This window comes from Xiphophorus maculatus, chromosome 1 (genome assembly GCF_002775205.1).
Source record: "Xiphophorus maculatus strain JP 163 A chromosome 1, X_maculatus-5.0-male, whole genome shotgun sequence".
NCBI lineage: Eukaryota > Metazoa > Chordata > Actinopteri > Cyprinodontiformes > Poeciliidae > Xiphophorus > Xiphophorus maculatus.
Genome location: NC_036443.1, coordinates 490,080 through 508,472, shown reverse-complemented (window position 1 = coordinate 508,472; position 18,393 = coordinate 490,080). Strand labels below are relative to the sequence as shown.

The 18,393-nt window shown below is 43.1% G+C and overlaps 1 protein-coding gene across 1 annotated transcript in view; it reads left to right on the top strand.

The window, feature by feature from the left end:
* The window catches only part of mtor (mechanistic target of rapamycin kinase), a 166,505-nt gene that overhangs the window by 19,093 nt on the left and 129,019 nt on the right, over positions 1–18,393 (top strand). Inside the window, exons 16-18 of the mRNA XM_023324507.1 lie at positions 271–363; positions 543–677; positions 9,057–9,186. Coding sequence (XP_023180275.1) covers positions 271–363; positions 543–677; positions 9,057–9,186 — 358 coding nt within the window. The remainder of the gene's footprint in view (positions 1–270; positions 364–542; positions 678–9,056; positions 9,187–18,393) is intronic.

Genomic DNA, 18,393 nt, shown 5'->3' with positions numbered 1-18,393 from the left:
CACAGCTGGCTGTCCTGTTGACGAATCAACAAACCAGAAACACCAGACAGAAAGCAGGGAAAATACAAATCAACAAAGGCTTGGATGACTGGTTTAAAATAATTTCTGGCTCTAACTAAAGAAACTGGAACTTTTCCCACCTGTTTTAGTTGTTTCATGCAGTTAGATTGCTAGAAAGTCATAAGTTTGTTTAATGTTTTGTAGGATTCTGCTGAGAAAACAGGGATATATCTAAGATATCTGTGGTGTGATGTTCTTGTGATTGTGTAGGTGAGCGGACTGGAGATGAGGAAGTGGATGGATGAGCTGTTCCCAATCATCATGGATATGCTGCAGGACTCGTCCTCATTGGCTAAGCGCCAAGTATGGAGAACCAGCTAATGCACAAAACTTTTGTTGCATTTTAATAATGAACTAAAATTGCTTTTACATGATGTTCCTCTGCTCCAAATCAAATTAGACCGGCAATGTTTCACCTGTATTATTTTCCCGTATTGGCTGTGTTCAACAGCATCAGCTGTCTGTTTCTGGCTTTTCTTCAGGTGGCACTGTGGACTCTGGGCCAGCAGGTAGCGAGTACAGGCTACGTGGTGGAGCCGTACCGCAAATACCCTTCCCTTCTAGAAGTGCTGCTCAACTTCCTAAAAACGGAGCAAAACCAGGGGATCAGGAGAGAGGTATGCACAGTCGCCTGCAGGGGGAAGTTTGCTCTGTTTGCCTTTCCTGGGGAGTCTTACAGGGTCAGCATGATGTGAGTAGATTCAGGAGTATTCTCTGTCAATGTGTAATGAGTAGATGCAAGTTTTCCGCCAGAAAACTTGTTATGCCCAGTGGTTGGGCTCTAGGGCAGTCATTCATCTAGCGACCCGTCGTGTTTTTGAGTTAAAAAATGTTTAAAGTTGATGGTTGTCGTTGCTCCCTCCCCCCCCCCACACTACTTCTCACTCTCTACTTCCCCTTCTGAGAGGGGTGATGTACTACCAGCTCTCCGTCTAACAGGTGAAATGAGTTTCCTAAATCTTCTGGGATTTACCCTGTCCAAAACTGAAGTAAACTCTGTTTAAAGCTGGTCACGAGAAAGATTCGCCTGGTTCCTGACAGCCTCCATCCAAGTGTCCCACCCTTCTTCCCCCTGTGAATTAGTCAGACTGAGCAGCCTGCAGCCAACTAGTTTCACAGAGCACACCTGTTAACGGTCGCTCCTTCTCTATATTACAACTTGCACTTGTTACTGAACCAGGTAGGTTTTAGTGACTCAGCGAGTCCCAAGGATGTTATTTTACATATGGGCTACCAGCAACCTATAAAATATTTTCTGCCTTTTCCTCTCCAGAATCAAACATCAGAGCTATTTTACAACCATAAAAGAACTTTGAAGTGACTCATTAACTGAATGTCCACAACATCTTTTAGATTTTCTTTTTGCTAAATATTTTATTAGTAAGGCATTTTTGCAAGGGTCAGTACAGCTTAAGTCAGTAGCAGAAATAATCAAAGAAGTAACATCAATCATCTAGTCTATCTTTCCCTAATGCTGAAACTGAGAACTAAAAAGGGAACCTTTGAGAGAGATGATGAAGAAGGTGTTGCAGCAGCAGGAAGAGGTTGATCGACGAAGGCAGGGATCTCTGTAGGTCTGATGAGCTCTTGTCTCTGCGTGGATGGTGAAGTCACACAGGACACCCTTAAAGCGGCAGGTCTCTGGTCTTAGGGTGACTTCCTCATGTGCGTAGCGTTCCTCAGCTTCTTGTCTCTTGTCTCACGATCTTTCTGGTCTGTTGAGATGTAGACGAGCTGACCTCATGGAAGGAAGGCCACAGTTGTTCTTCTTTGCCTTTGTTCTTGGTCTTCATCTTTACCTTGGTCTTTGTCTTTGGGGTCAGAACCCAACTGATGAGAGAAGTGCGATTTGAAGCCATATGTTGCGGGGCTGACAGGTTGGTCCCCATGCGCAGGACGGTCTTCGGCTCTGTGGCCCCGGCTCTTCTTCAGCTGTAGAGTTATTTGTCCATCTCGATCTTGGCTCGAAGCTGCCTGGAGGATCCAACCAAAGGTTCCTCTTTTGCACCCACCTTTTATAGGGTTTATCCACCCTACAGGCATATTTGCATTGGCTAGCACTGTTGCTGTGCTTGTTTCATTGGCTGTCTGCTTGGATAGATGATCTCATATCCATTTGTCTTAGAGACCTGATGTCCTGATATCTGTGCTAATGTCTCAGGGTTGCTCAACGTTCACCCTACATGCATTGCCTGCACAGTCTTTCCTCTAACAGTTTAAGTTGCACAACAATCTGTTTCCAAATAAGGCGTTGATCATCTCTGCCCTCCTGTTAATTTCTCTTTTCCCCCTAACTTTTCACCTACCATCTACCTCCAACACAACATCAGTAATCTTTAATTACAGTTACACATTTTACACCATCTCAAATTCAATGTCAAAATCACATTCATAACCCTTTTAGTTTCTTTGATTCATGCATTTATAATATTATAACCAGAACTTATTAGTTACTCTTATTATAATCATAATCTGAGTTATTACTGACATTTTCTGAAAAGAAACCAAGAATAATCCATGATTCTAATTATTTGATACCAAAGTTACAGTTACTTGTTTTTCTTGTAAGTGTTCCCACAAGTGCAAGTATTCTTGCAAGTAAACCAATACTAATATAGGTATTTTACTTTGAATATTATCCAGCTCCTCAAAATGTTTAGATTTCATTCTTTAAAACTTTCATGCTTTGAAAAAAGGAATAGTCTCAACTATTTTTATAAATCTGCAGGCTGAAAACTTACTTTCTCTTTTTCCAGGAAACCTGATTTTCCTGTTTCATGACACTCTCTCTGTCTGACTATGATTTCTTATGATTAGATAGAAAAAAGAAATAGAATTAAAGCAAAGTTAGCAGGAGACAAAAACAACACACACAACCAGATTGATTTAATTCAAGTTTGAGTCTACTGTTGGGTCTAGATGTCACTTGTGTGATTAATTTTATAGGTAACTTCATTTATTGTTACTGTTAAACTAAAATCTCCAGCATGGGGAAGTGGGATGATCTCGGGTTTTCTTGACACCCCTCCTGGAGGTCAGACCTTTCACTTATGGGGAGTCCAAAACCCTCCTGCAGGTCTGTGTCTTCATCCCCTGGAAAGAGAAGAGGTTTGTCTGGGATGTGAAGATGTGGCGCCCTGCAGCATAGGAGTGGAAGATGACATCCATAATCCAATGGGAGAGATGCTGTTTGGACAGAGGACAGCCTAATCTAGGGCCCCCATAACACAAGAGCTGGTCTGAGCGTCTTATAGCAGCAGTGGCTGCAATATATGCCTCCACTGCCCTCACTGGGCACAGTAACTCAGACCTATCACCAGCTTCCCCTGACAGGCTGAAAATGCGCCAATCTCAATGGTTGGTTACAATGAGAATGAGAAATCACATTAGGGACAAACGGCGGGTTTGGCCACAAGGTAACACCAGAGCCATCTGAACTCCATCTGAGATATGATGGGCTGACAGAAAGAGCATGTAGCTCACTGACCTTCTCAGCTGAGACAATAGCCGACATCAAAAGAGTCTTACATGACAACCATTTGAGGTCCACCTGAACCAAAAGCTCAAATGGAGGGTGGCACAGAGCACTGAGGACCAAGGACAGGTCCCAAACTGGTGCTCGCGGAACCGTTGGCAGGTGCAGTCTACGAGCACCACGCAAAAAAAGAGAAACCAGATTATGGCTCCCCACTGTACAGCCATTAGTGTCAGCATGACTAGATGATATAGCCGCTACATATACCTTAAGCGTTGAAGGAGAGCGGCCCTTATCAAGAAGAGACTGAAGAAACTCCAAAATAGTGGATGCCACATAGGTGACCGAATCATCATTACGGGCAGACCACCGGGAAAACAGACGCCATCTGTTTTCATATTGCTGATGAGTGGAGAATGTCCTGGCACTCAAAATAGTGTGCATGACGGGACCTGAACACCCAGTCAGTTGCTGGTCAAGCCTCCCAGTGGCCACATCCACAGCCGGAGGCGTTGGGGATCGGGACGCCCTATCTGACCCCCCCAACTGAGACAGGAAATCCCTCCTGGCCAGAAGACACCATGAGACCCCATGACACAGATTCCATAGAAGTGGGAACCATGGCCATGCTGGCCAATACGGAGCTACCAGCAACATCCTGTGGCCCTCCTCAAGAACACTCTGAAGAGTCGGCCAAATCAGGGAAAGGGGTGGAAAGGCATGTAGGAGGACCCTGGACCAAGGATGGCCCGAGAACCGATGTTAGTTTGCCCAGCAGCTGCAGGAAGGTGATGTAAGGAAGCTGCCTGCCCAGCCTGAATCGACTCACCAGCTGGAGAATGTTGTCCACCCTCCTGACAGATGGTAGGCTGTCATGGAAGGAGAATCCAAAAGCACCCCAAGAAAAGGGGTTGTCTGCGATGGAAACAGACAGCTTTTCTCCAAGTTCACCTTGAGGCCCAACCGAGACACGTGAGCAAGCAGGCGACTCATATAGCGAGATGCATGCTCTCGAGACGGGGCACAGAGAAGCCAATCGTCGAGGTATGGCAGAACCTTCATGCCACAGGCCTGCAGAGGAGAGAGGGCTGCCTTCACGCACCAAGTGAACACCCTTGGGGAAAGTGAACACCCTTGGGGAAAGGGAGAGGCCGAACAGGAGCACACAGAACTGCCAGTGGCGACCCTGATAGGCAAACCTGAGAAAGCGGCGATGTTCCGCTGCAATAGGTATACGAAAGTACACATCTGTGAGGTCAATTGATGTAAACCATTCTCCCTTTGTCACAGCCCAAAGAATCTCTGCCATCACGAGCATGTGAAATGGCAGTACTTTTAAATACAGATCGAGTCATCAATGCAAAGGCCTCAAGCGCTGCATTGCTAAAGCCAATAGCTGCATCTGCCCCACTGGTATCCTGAAGGGATACAGAAAGGGCAACCATGAGGTGCGCCAAGGAATTGCCAAGGCGGCCGGCACGTGCTTCGGCATTACACCGTGTTCCAAATTATTATGCAAATTGGATTAAAGTGTCATAAAGATAACATTTTTTGTTGGGCTATTAAATTTATTGGTGGTATTGTGTGTCAGGGCTCTTTGAATCACTATAATTAATTTCAGAGAGCTGGGTTGATTAGTTTGTTTTTTGAGCTCAGTTAAAGGAAATCTACTTATGAACAATGTTCCACACTATTAAGCAGGCCACAGGTTTCAAGCAATATGGGAAAGAGAAAGGATCTCTCTGCTGACGAAAATCATCAGATAGTGTAGTGCCGTATGACTAGATCAAAAAGATTCTATGTTGCATTGTGTTTCTGTGTTTGATATGATGTAAAGCACTTTGAAATGCCTTGCTGCTGAAATGTGCTATACAAATAAAATTTAATTGATTGATTGATAGGTATGAAAACATTAGTTTGATCGGATTAAATTGATTAAATTGATCAAAATAAGAGAGCAGCTGTTTAAATGCCCTTACAAAGCAGCAAACAGTTATTTGAAGCTGCTGGTGCCTCTAGAACTTCAAGGTGGAGGATCCTCCAGGGGCTTGCGGTGCATGAACCTACTATTCGGCCACCCCTAACCAGAGCTCACAAGCAGAACCGGTTGCAGTTGGCCCAGCCGTACATGAAGATTCATTTTCAAACAAACTTGTTCACTGATGACTGGTCTGCAACCCTGGATGGTCCAGATGGACGCGGTAGTGCAGGGATGGGCAACTCCAGGCCTTGAGGGCCGGTCTTTTGCAACTTTTAGATGTTTCTCGACTTCAACACACCCGAGTCAAATAATGAGGTCATTGGCAGGACTCTGGAGACCTTGACTGCACTTAGGAGGTGATTCAGCTGTTGGGTTCAAGTGTGTTGGACCAGGGAGACATCTAACAGGACACCGGCTCTCGAGGACCATGATTGCCCACTCCTGCAGTAGTGGATTGGTGGTGGATGGCCATCACCTCCCAACACGGCTGTGATGTCAGCAAGGAGGTGGTGGAGTCATTTTTTGGGCCGAAATCATAGGGAGAGAGAGAGAGCTGGTTGGCCCTTTCAGAGTTCCCGAAAGTATATGGACTTTCTGACTGATCACTTTCTTTCATGGTTCAAAAAGAAGAGCCGTACCTTCTGTAGCAAAATCATCTTCATTCATGACAATGCACCATCTCATGCTGCAAGGAATACCACTGTGTCATTGGCTGCTATGGGCATAAAAGGGGAGAAACTCATGGTGTGGTCACCATCCTCCTCTGACCTCAACCCTATTGAGAACCTTTGGAGTTTCCTCAAGCAGAAGATCTGAGGGTGGAATGCGGTTCATATCAAACCAGCAGCTCTGAGAAGGTTTTCTGACATCCTGCAAAGAAATTCAAGCAGAAACTCCACAAACTCACAAGTTCAATGTATCAAGAATTGTGCTGTGATATCAAAGAAGGGGTCCTATATTAACATGGAACTCGGTCTGTAAGATGTTTTTGATTGAAGTAGCTTTTGATTTTAGTACCACTTAATGCTGCACATTCAAAGAATGACCGTTTGCAGTTCTTTATAATCCATAAAATGTTTAGAAAACCTGCTGTGCATAATAATTTGGAACAGTGCATTTTGAGTTTTTTATTTTTCAAAAAAAAATACTGTTCTCATGGGGATCCTTGTTCAGTAAAATTTGATTTATACTGTAATAGTTCATGACTTGAAAATTATACTGACCATCATTTGCATTGACCATTTAAGAAAATCTGAGAAAATATCACTTGCATCATAATTTGGAACACTGTGTGTGTATATATATTCGGTATATATATATATACACACTGATCAAAAAAAATAAAGGGAACACTTAAACAACACAGTACAACTCCAAGTAAATCAAACTTCTGTGAAATCAAACTGTCCACTTAGGAAGCAACACTGATTGACAATCAATTTCACCTGCTGTTGTGCAAATGGAATAGACAACAGGTGGAAATTATTGGCAATTAGCAAGACACACTCAATAAAGGAGTGGTTCTGCAGTTGGGACCACAGACCACTTCTCAGTACCTATGCTGTCTGGCTGATGTTTTGGTCAGTTTTGAATGTTGGTGGTGCTTTCACACTCGTGGTAGCATGAGACGGACTCCACAAACCACACAAGTGGCTCAGGTCGTGCAGCTCATCCAGGATGGCACATCAATGCGAGCTGTGGCAAGAAGGTTTGCTGTGTCTGTCAGCGTAGTGTCCAGAGGCTGGAGGCGCTACCAGGTGACAGGCCAGTACACCAGGAGACGTGGAGGAGGCCGTAGGAGGGCAACAACCCAGCAGCAGGACCGCTACCTCTGCCTTTGTGCAAGAAGGAACAGGAGGAGCACTGCCAGAGCCCTGCGAAATGACCTCCAGCAGGCCACAAATGTGCATGTGTCTGCACAAACGGTTAGAAACCGACTCCATGAGGATGGTATGAGGGCCCGACGTCCACAGATGGGGGTTGTGCTCACAGCCCAACACCGTGCAGGACGCTTGGCATTTGCCAGAGAACACCAGGATTGGCAAAGTCGCCACTGGCGCCTTGTGCTCTTCACAGATGAAAGCAGGTTCACACTGAGCACACGTGACAGACGTGACAGAGTCTGGAGACGCCGTGGAGAGCTGTCTGCTGCCTGCAACATCCTTCAGCATGACCGGTTTGGCAGTGGGTCAGTAATGGTGTGGGGTGGCATTTCTTTGGAGGGCCGCACAGCCCTCCATGTGCTCACCAGAGGTAGCCTGACTGCCATTAGGTACCGAGATGAGATCCTCAGACCCCTTGTGAGACCATATGCTGGTGCGGTTGGCCCTGGGTTCCTCCTAATGCAGGACAATGCTAGACCTCATGTGGCTGGAGTGTGTCAGCAGTTCCTGCAAGATGAAGGCATTGAAGCTATGGACTGGCCAGCCCGTTCCCCAGACCTGAATCCAATTGAGCACATCTGGGACATCATGTCTCGCTCCATCCACCAACGTTGCACCACAGACTGTCCAGGAGTTGGCGGATGCTTTAGTCCAGGTCTGGGAGGAGATCCCTCAGGAGACCATCCGCCACCTCATCAGGAGCATGCCCAGGCGTTGTAGGGAGGTCATACAGGCACGTGGAGGCCACACACAATACTAAGCCTCATTTTGACTTGTTTTAAGGACATTACATTAAAGTTGGATCAGCGTGTAGAGTTATTTCACTTTAATTTTGTGTGTGGCTCCAAATCCAGGCCTCCATTGGTTAATAAATTTGATTTCCATTGATGATTTTTGTGTGATTTTGTTGTCAGCACATTCAACTTTGTACAGAACAAAGTATTCAATGAGACTATTTCTTTCATTCAGATCTAGGATGTGTTATTTGAGTGTTCCCTTTATTTTTTTTGAGCAGTGTATATAATTTATATACACCCATAAATGTACATGGGTGTGTGTGTATATGCCGTCAAGAAGTTCACCTGTGGGTATAAGCATTTCAGATGAGTTACTATTGATAATTGTCTATATCCAGAATTATTGATTTTTTTTTTCTTAATTATCTAATATTCTACCAAACTGATGGGCTTTCCTGTTTTATCCACATTTTTCACTCCATGCTGTGTTTATTTCTCAGCAGTTATGAATGAAAACATGAAACTGCTTTTGTGCAAGTTACTCAGCAGGTTGTTACTAGGCAACCAGAGACCGAGTGAGTTTTTTCTATCAACTTAGCTTAGCTAGTTGTGACAGGTTGAGTAGCTAAAACCTAAAGCTCAGCCCTTTCTGCTTGACTTATTAATACAGTTTAGAGCTGATGTGTTTATTTTTTTGGACTAACCAGTTAAGAATTGGTAACAGAAGTTTCTTAGTAGCAGATTTTTAACTGAATTTAAACTGTGTGAAGCTAAAACTGTGACACTTGATATATTTTGTGTAGAATATATTTACAAAGTTTTTTTACCTTAAGTGCAAGGTTCACAAACCTGCTGTTCTAGCATTCTGGCACAGTAGTGGCCAGCGTGATTCATCAGAAGGTTGATGTGCGTCCCAACAGGCCATCCGAGTCCTGGGTCTGCTCGGCGCTCTGGATCCCTACAAGCACAAGGTGAACATCGGCATGATCGATCAGTCACGGGATGCCTCTGCTGTCAGCCTCTCCGAATCCAAGTCCAACCAGGACTCGGGTAGGTCCCATCCATGTTACCCACACGTGTTTTTCTCACAAAGAGCCACATTGTGGGTGATATTATCTTTTCATTAGCCTTCCTTGAAATTTGCAGCAGTTATGAGATTTTTATTTCAAAACTGGAAACAGTTCTATTTTTTCTTGTAAAAAACCCCTCAAATCAAGCCACAGCCACATGAATATACAGTATGTTTTACTATGTCTCCAGTCTGGTAAATATTTTTAACCACCTGAGAAGACTTTGTACTTCTTGGACTGCTTCTATTTGTTGTGTCACAGCGAGTGGTTGACAGAAAAAGAACAAGAAAAGTGACTTATGATTTAAATAGGTTTTGTTACACTTGAAAATATTGTTTGAATAAAACCAGTTCAATTACTGAAAATGGGATTTATGTAGTAACAGCACTGACTTAATGCTGCCACAATTATGAGTTTCTAATTAAATAGTAATAACATTTTAAGCAAAATAAAAATGTCCTTCTTTCAAACTTTGTAAATTAAATCAAGGTGGTTATGTTACAATGCTCTGAAAAAGTATGTGCCCCCTTACACATTTCTTGAGTTCTTTTTTCTTTTTTTACATATTTGTTAAAAGTTTCAGATTGTAAAACTAATTTAAATACCGGACAGTCAGTTTTTAAGTTACAGTTTCTAGGCATGCATAATTTATCGGCACTATGATCGGTATCGGCCGATATTAATCATGTTTTAAGATATTGGTATCGGTCTGATAAATAAAACTGGGACAATTTTAACAACCGGTAATTATTTCATGTTGGTGTTTCAGGAGAGGTATGAAGGAGGCTGGTCATTTGCTATTTGTTTGGCCATATTATAGCACTGCATAGTGGCAAGTTTAACTGAAGCACTGGTGAAGTCAGTGGGGATGGTCATTTTTTTTCCAAGGTGTCAAAATGGTAGTGAATTTTATACATATCGTGGTGGATCCCTTATAGTTTCATTTATTAAGGGGAAAGAAACCATCCTGCCCAACTTGTGTGAAGAAGCAGTTTCTACTTTGGTAAATTACGTATATGGGATCAAACACATTTGTTTAAAAGGTGGATTAAATCCACATCTAAACCTGATTACTTCCAGGCTTGTAGAATCAGAATAAAACTCTTCTGACAACATGAAGTAGGCTGAAAGACAGTCAGTTTCATCTAACATCGTGGAAAGGGTAAAAAGCCATTTTTAAAGCTTTTCACTCCAGAGAACCAACGTTGTCCACAAAGGCAGAAGACATGCAGCAGTGGTGAAACCTCCTGGGAGTAGTAGGCGTGTCCAAATTTCACAGCAACGACTCATCCAGCAAGTCACAAAACATCTTCATCATTGCAAGCCTCACTTGCCTCAGTTGAGGTCAGTGTTCATTTTTGAGCAATGAGATGGAAAAACTGGACAAAAACGGCACCTATGTGATTTTTACAAGGCTAACGTCACTGTTGACTGAAAAGAATAGAAGACCGCCTTTGTATTCTTTTGAGGCCATCAACATAGTTTTGGAAAGTGGTCAATGGATGGAAGAGGTGAAAAAGTGAAAGGTACCTGGACGGTGTGCGTCCCATGACGTCTGGGACAAGAAAAACATTCAGTCAGACACTGGGAGGGATGTAACTGAGTAGCGTTCAGGGATGCAAGTTATCGATTAATCAGTTAATATAAAGTTCATTCATTTCATCAATTGACTAATGATTAATTATTAAGTAGTTGTAAGGAGTAGTTTTCTGTTGCATTAAGAGGGCTGACCATCTTCGAAACATAAAGGGCAAAATCTTTCATCACATGCCGAATTTAAAAAGTCATTACATTTTAACATTATTTTGTTATTGGCAAAATAAACAAATAATTGTGGTTTTCTCACATTACTATTAAACTTAGACAAATGTATAAAACATAACAAAACAGGATTCTAATAAGGTTGTTGAATTTAAAAAAAAGATAAAAAGAACAAAATATATAAAACATTTGAGTCCCATGAACAGATGTTCATATAGAAGAACCATCTTTGGTTGCTCTTGAAGGAACGTTAAAATTTCTCCATTAACTCACAAATATCACTGATATCACTAATGGCGTCATGTTCTGTTTACATGTTAGAGGGTTTTCTGCGTTGGCTTCTAGCACATCAGTAATTTAAATGAGAAGCTGATGCTGCTCCATCATGCAACTCAGCTGAATCAGTGCTACTAATAAGATAAGATAAGATAAATCTTTATTGTCATTGTCACCAGGACAACAAAATTTAAAAGGTGCCATCAGTCAGTGCATATGCTTAAAAACAAAAAATAACTGTCTCACAATTCACACACAATGTAAGAATTAACAAATAACTGGTAAAAAAAAACAACCCCAAAAAACAAATAAATAAGAACAGCCACATTCTCACATACATCATTCATGATGATTAATGGTTGTTTTTGATTGCATTTAGTTTTGTTATTGCTATCGGGTAGAAAGTGTCTCTGAGACGGTTGGTTCTTGTTCTGGTTGCTCTGTATCTTCTGCCTGAAGGCAGCAGTGTGAACAGAGAATGTCCGGGGTGAGAAGTGTCCTTTGTGATGTGTTGTGCTTTTCTTAGACAGCGGTCGCTGTGCAGGTCCTCCAGTGAGGAGAGAGGGCAGCCAATGATTTTTTGGGCTGTATTCACAACCCTTTGGAGAGCTTTCCTTTGAGCCGTGGTGCTGCTGTTATACCATACGCAGATACAATAGGTCAGTATGCTCTCTATGGAGCACTTGTAGAAGGACACCAGCAGCTTCTCCTTGATGTTGTTCCTCCTGAGAACCCTCAGGAAGTACAGTCTTTGCTGGGCCTTTTTTATCAGTTCGAAGGTGTTCATGTTCCATGTGAGGCCCTGCTCAATGTGGACCCCCAGGAAACGGAAATCAGCTACCCTCTCCACACATTTTTCCCTAATGGTTAGTGGTGTAATGTCCGTTTTATTCCTCCTGTAATCTATTATGAGTTCTTTTGTCTTTGAGTTGTTGAGGAGCAGATTGTTCTCCCTGCACCACACCACCAGCCGCTCCACCTCACCCCTGTAGGCGGACTCGTCGCCTCCTGAGATGAGCCCCACCACTGTGGTGTCATCAGCAAACTTGATGATGGTGTTGCTGTGGTGGGCAGAGGTGCAGTCGTATGTGTACAGACAATAGAGCAGGGGGCTCAGCACACAGCCCTGTGGAGAGCCAGTACTAAGGCTGAGGGCAGTGGATGTATGTTTTCCCACCCTAACTCTCTGCTGTCGGTTGGTCAGTAAGCTCAGAATCCACATGCAGGTGGAGTGAGGGAGACCCAGGTCCCCCAGTTTGTCCACCAGTCTATGAGGGAGGATGGTATTAAAAGCAGAGCTGTAGTCTACAAAGAGCATCCGCACATAGCTCCCCTGCTGCTCCAGATGTGACAGAGCAGCATGGAGGGCCGTGATCACAGCGTCCTCTGTGGATCTGTTGGCTCTGTAGGCGAACTGGTGGTGGTCAAAGCCAGGAGGGAGAAGTGCTGTGATGTGACCCCGGACCAGTTTTTCAAAACACTTCGTCACCACAGGGGTTAGTGCCACTGGCCGGTAGTCGTTGAGGCAAGAGATGTGAGGTTTCTTGGGTACGGGGACTATGGTGGAAGATTTCAGGCAGGATGGGACTGTAGACAGGGCTAGGGACTGGTTGAAGATCCTGGTGAAGACTCCAGCCAGCTGATCGGCGCAGTCTTTCAGGACACTTCCAGGGACGCCATCAGGTCCAGCAGCCTTCCTTGGGTTGACAGCCCGCAGTGTGCGCCTCACCTCGTGCTCCTCTACAACGAGGGGTGTGGTGTTGTGGGTCGCTTGGTGTAGTGTGGTTGCCTCTGTTGGCTTCACCTCAAAGCGGGCAAAGAAGAGGTTCAGCTCCTCTGCCAGCGTGGCGTCGCCTTCCGCAGCTGCGAGGTTGGTCCTGTAGTTGGTGAGATGCTGGATTCCCTGCCACACCTGCCTGCTGTTGTTGCTGTCAAGGTAGCCCTCTATCCTCCTCCTGTAGTCAGACTTAGCCATTCTGATGCCGCTCTTCAAGTTAGCTCGGGCTGTACTGTAGACGGTCCTGTCCCCAGACCTGAAGGCGGTATTCCTGGTCTTTAGCAGTCGCTGGACCTCCTGAGTCATCCAGGGCTTCTGGTTTGGGAAGACCCGGATGCGTTTATCCACAGCTACAGTGTCAATACAGTCCTTGATATAGCACAGTACACTGTCTGTAAAAACCTCCAGGTCCTGATGTTCAAAAACATCCCAGTTTGTCCTGTCGAAACAGTCCTGCAGCTGCTGTGTCGCATCCTGGGGCCAGGATTTGATGGTTTTGGTGATGGTTGGAGCAGTTTTCCTGAGGGGGCCATAAGCAGGAATTAAATGCAGGGACAGGTGATCCGACTGACCCAGGTGAGGAAGTGGTCTAGCCCTGTAGCCTAGCTTGATGTTGGAGTAGACTTTGTCCAGAGTGCTAGCCTCTCTTGTAGCACACTTTACATGCTGGTGGAATTTGGGGAGCGCTGTCTGCATGGCTGAAGTCCCCCACCGGGGCTCCTCGCTATGTCCCCCGGAATATTGAACAAGCGTTGAAAATCAGCTGTAACATCTAGTTCGTAGCGGGCACCGATCGTCTGGAGATCGTCCCGACTGTATATTTTGTTTGTCCGACATGACGAGTACGGAACACAAATGAACACGTACACAAACAGCCAAACTTAGCACCGACCGAGAGAGCAATGACCCGCTGCAACTGCATGCGCCGCCATCCTGGGGTGGAGGCTGGGGGGGTGGGGGGGGTGATAACTGAAGGATTCTGTTGAGGCTTCATTTTTCAGAACAGAACCACATAATGTTAATCCCACAACGGACTCTGTTTGGACCGGTTTTCTTTTCAGTTCAGGGAGGTATATCTCCGCCATCTTTGTTCCTGTATCAACGTAGTCCTGCTTAAAGATGACCAGTGGTGCCCTCTGCTGGATGGTGGCCAAACTACCACATCAAAAAAAGGTCTAAGCAGATTTTATTAATCGGTTGGAGCTAATTTTACTCTGATAAACTATTAATCGACAATTAATGGTTTACATTCCTAGTAGCGTTGTTTTGCTTCTTTAGGACCTGGACATATTTCTGTATTTAATGAAGCAAGAGCTTGGAAACCTGAAATTCAAACACAATTAGTTTATAAAGAATGATCCAAAGTATTGATGAGTAACTTCTCTAAAGATCAAATTAAATGTGCATTTAAATGTGACTGTGGTGATGTGGTATGAGCTTTAACAGGCCATGCAAGCTTTAAAAGCTTTTGATGAGGCTGAAAACTACCTAGACAGCACAATATGAATGAAACAACATTGAAACAATGTCAGGCAGAAACATTGAATCTATGCTGAAGCCTGACATTGAAACAAAATTGAAAGAGGTTTGTGACTCACATGTTGAATTAACGTTAAGGTTTCAAACATAGGTGACGCTATATCAATGTTGATTCAACCATCATCTGAAAGTGCATGCACAATGCACATGCACATCTGCATGCACATTTGGGTTGATTTTATATTGAATGAAGGCAAAGGAATCAATGTTGATTTATGTACATTTTTTGGTCTGATATGTCTACATGGTATTAATAGTTCACTGGTGTTATACACACAGTTTTATTGGCACATTATTAGTATTATATCATTCAAAATGATCTTACATTAACATATTTCCAAAAATGTCTGTACACAAGCTTAAAAATTACAACATGGCATTAATATAACATTTCATTTAAGAAAACAGGGATAGATCTTTAAACATATTTGACTCCTTTTTGACTGTTAGAACAACAGTCTATTGTCCATGAAGAACAGCATTCATGAGGTTAAGCTTTGTACTGTATGAACCAGGGAAACAGTACAAGTTAGGGTAACCCAGCGCTTCTCAATTCCAGTCCTCAGGCCCCCCTGCTCTGCATGTTTTAGATTTGCCTCTATTCCAGAGCAGCTGATTCAAATGACTGCATGACTATCAAGTGCTGCAGAAGCCTGTTAATCACCCACATATTCAACCCAGGTGTAAGGCAGAAGGGAACCTCCTAAAACACGCAGGGCAGGGGGGGCGTGAGGACTGGAATTGAGAAACACTGGGGTAACCCAAGTTTGACTCTGGTTGGCTTTGGTTCCTTGTGATGCCTTCCTCCCATTCTGGCGCATAATGAAGCCTCTTCTTGACAGTTTCCCTGCAGTCCTTGACAGTCAGCTTTGGGTCAAACTGCTGAGCAGGAGCTGAAAAACATAAAAATAAGAGTGAGGAAAGTACCGGTTAGAAAATGATAAACATTTTTGAATTACAAAGTTGGGGGGAGGGGGAGTAAAGGGGGAAAGGTTAGGTGTGTGTGGGTGGGGTCAGGAGAAGGGGAAGTTGGGAAGGAGTGGGGTAAGGGTGTGACAAACGACATACTTTGATTCAAATTTTCCCAACCCTGGTCCTTAAGTCAAACTGACCTGCATGTTTTCAATTCAGCAAATCCCTGTTAATCAGCCATCAATTTAAATCATGTGTGGTGAATAAGGGAAGTGCCTTAAACTTGCAGGGCAGTGTGCCTGGAGGACCAGTGTTGAAAAACACTAGATTATACATTGGCATTTTAATCATTAGAATTCGACCACAAAATAACATTAATTCAATGACATCTTTTCAACATTAGTTAATTGGCTAGAATTGGATGATTGTTTGATGATTTATCCACCATCAGCCGTCAAAATTAACCATAAATTCAACCTTTGTGATCATAATTCAACCTTTGTGATCATAATTCAACCTTTGTGATCATAATTCAACATTGAATTAACATATTTTGCAAACAAGCCACCAGCGAAGTCGCTGTGTGTTTGGAACAACCCACTCATGTAAATAGTGGGGGTGGACCGCTTCACTCCTTGTAGATGTTTTTGTGTCAACATATCACGCACAGTCAGTAAAATTTTTTATGGACAAGTAAAAAAATGTACAGATAGGAATCACAACCCATTATCTTCAACAGTGCTTAATTTAAAACGTGATTAACCCCCACTCAGGGGTGATCTCCTGAGTGGGGGTCAGAATCTCACCCAGAGCTCCGATGAGGAGAAGAATTTAAACCCAGCCATTTAATTCAAGGATTTTCAAGACATTTCTGCTTGTTTATGATCCGTGCTAGAAAATCACTCCAGAAGAAAAGAAGAAAAATAATTAATTTGTCAGTTTTGACTTGTGGAAAATATCGCAGATCAGAGCAGGACTAAAAAAAAAACAGCTGGTCTTTCAAAGACAAAACGATTGCTGTAGGACTGAACCGCAGAGATGATTGATTATGCCCTACGATGATGACATATGTTTGCAATAAAGCAATTATTTATTAGTCAGGGCAAACCTACTGCAGTCCAATGTTAAATCTGGAGGGGACTGCTTGTGGTTTTAGTCATGTGAATTGCTTAATGTGTCTTATATAAACCATTAGAATCTTGTCTGTCCAAACCCACTTTCTTGAAGATATCCCATAGCTCATTGTATAAATCTGCACGTCATTAGAAATAACACTGAGGGGATGTTTACCTTCGCAGTCATGACAGGAATACAGTTATTGGACAGTCATAATCCTGGCTCTGAAAGGCTAACAGATTTGTAATTTGTTTAAATCTTTATTGATTTAAATTGAATCCCAGTCCTACTTTATCTCCCCCAGTTTAACAGTGAAAGACTCCTGAGTGAGCAAGTTAGAAAAGAGTTATTCTTTTTATAAGTCAATGACAATAACTTCTATCTTTCACTGTCCTTGCAGACAAAAATGGCTCAGCCTGAACACCAGCAGGTCATTAACAGTTTCTACTGGTGATCCAACATGCTGATTGGTACCGGAGGATTTGCTCTTAACATACTTTGCAGAAGTTTCCACACCTCTTAAATCAGAGGTGTGGAAACTTTTTCGCCACAGAATTCAATTAATGAAAATGAGGAAAAATATGTCCATTGTGATTTGTTTCCTCCCTCAGTTTTACCTACTTAATATAAACATTTCTATAAAATCTGTATATAATTAATGATCCAAAACATAAAAATGACTTTGGACTGTTGCCTTATTAAACGAAAACAGACAGACATTTTTTGTGTCATAAATTGTTTTCTGTACTGTTGGTCAAATTTTTACCACTCTTGCCTTACGGATCAGGGGCCCAATAAAATCATTTCAAGGGCCACAAATGGCCCCCAGGCCACACTTTGGACACCTCTGTCTTAAACATTCCCACATTATGACATTCAACAACCTATCTTATTTTTTTTTTAAAAGTCAAAAAATCTACATATGGTACACGATGGATTTTGAGTCATCCATCATCAGGTCATGAAAAATTTAAATAAAGTCCATTGAAGTTTGTGGTTGTGATAAAACAAAGTGTGAAAAATGAATGGAGTATAAATAGTTTTGCAGGGTAATGTGCTGTTATTGTTGATTGATGGTGTAACTAAGCAAGCATGGCCTCCAACAGGCTTTACTACTCTTTACTTCAATCTGTGTGGAATAAATATCTAACTGCAGACACTGGTTAGACCAGTTTAGCTTGTAAATAACAGCCAAACGTCTCATGGTTCTTCTGGAGAATTTGACTGGAAATTTTCTGCTTTCACGAACAGGCAATCATGTACAATAAATTGAAAATTCACGGTAACAACGGTAAAAATGTCCCATCTGTCTTTTTTTTTTTAAAGATTTTATTGGCTCTAGTGACCTTTATTTGACAGTGAATTGACAGGAAAGAGGGTAATGAGAGAAGGGGGAAGACATGCGGCAAAGGTCGCCAGGCCGGGAATCGAACCTGTGACAGCCACGTCGAGGACTAAGGCCTCTATATGTGGGTTGTGCTTAATCCCTGCGCCACCACACCACATCCCCTGTCTTTTTGTCATTCGAAACCGGACCGGACCGCCTCTTCTCTCATCCACTCCAAGTATGACCTTGGACTGTACAGTAATGGTTTTCCCAGTTTGTTTTTGAACTGAATGGACTGAGATCAGAACTGGAGGTTGTATATCTGTTGGCGGGCTTGTCAGGGTCGCCGTCTGGGGCACGACAGCCCACTTCTGTATGTGAGAAGAGCCTGGATATATTCGTTGCCTCACCTGACTTCAAATTACAGTTTTCACATCAAAACAGTACCCAAGAGTCATAAAAACGATGAAATGCTGCCT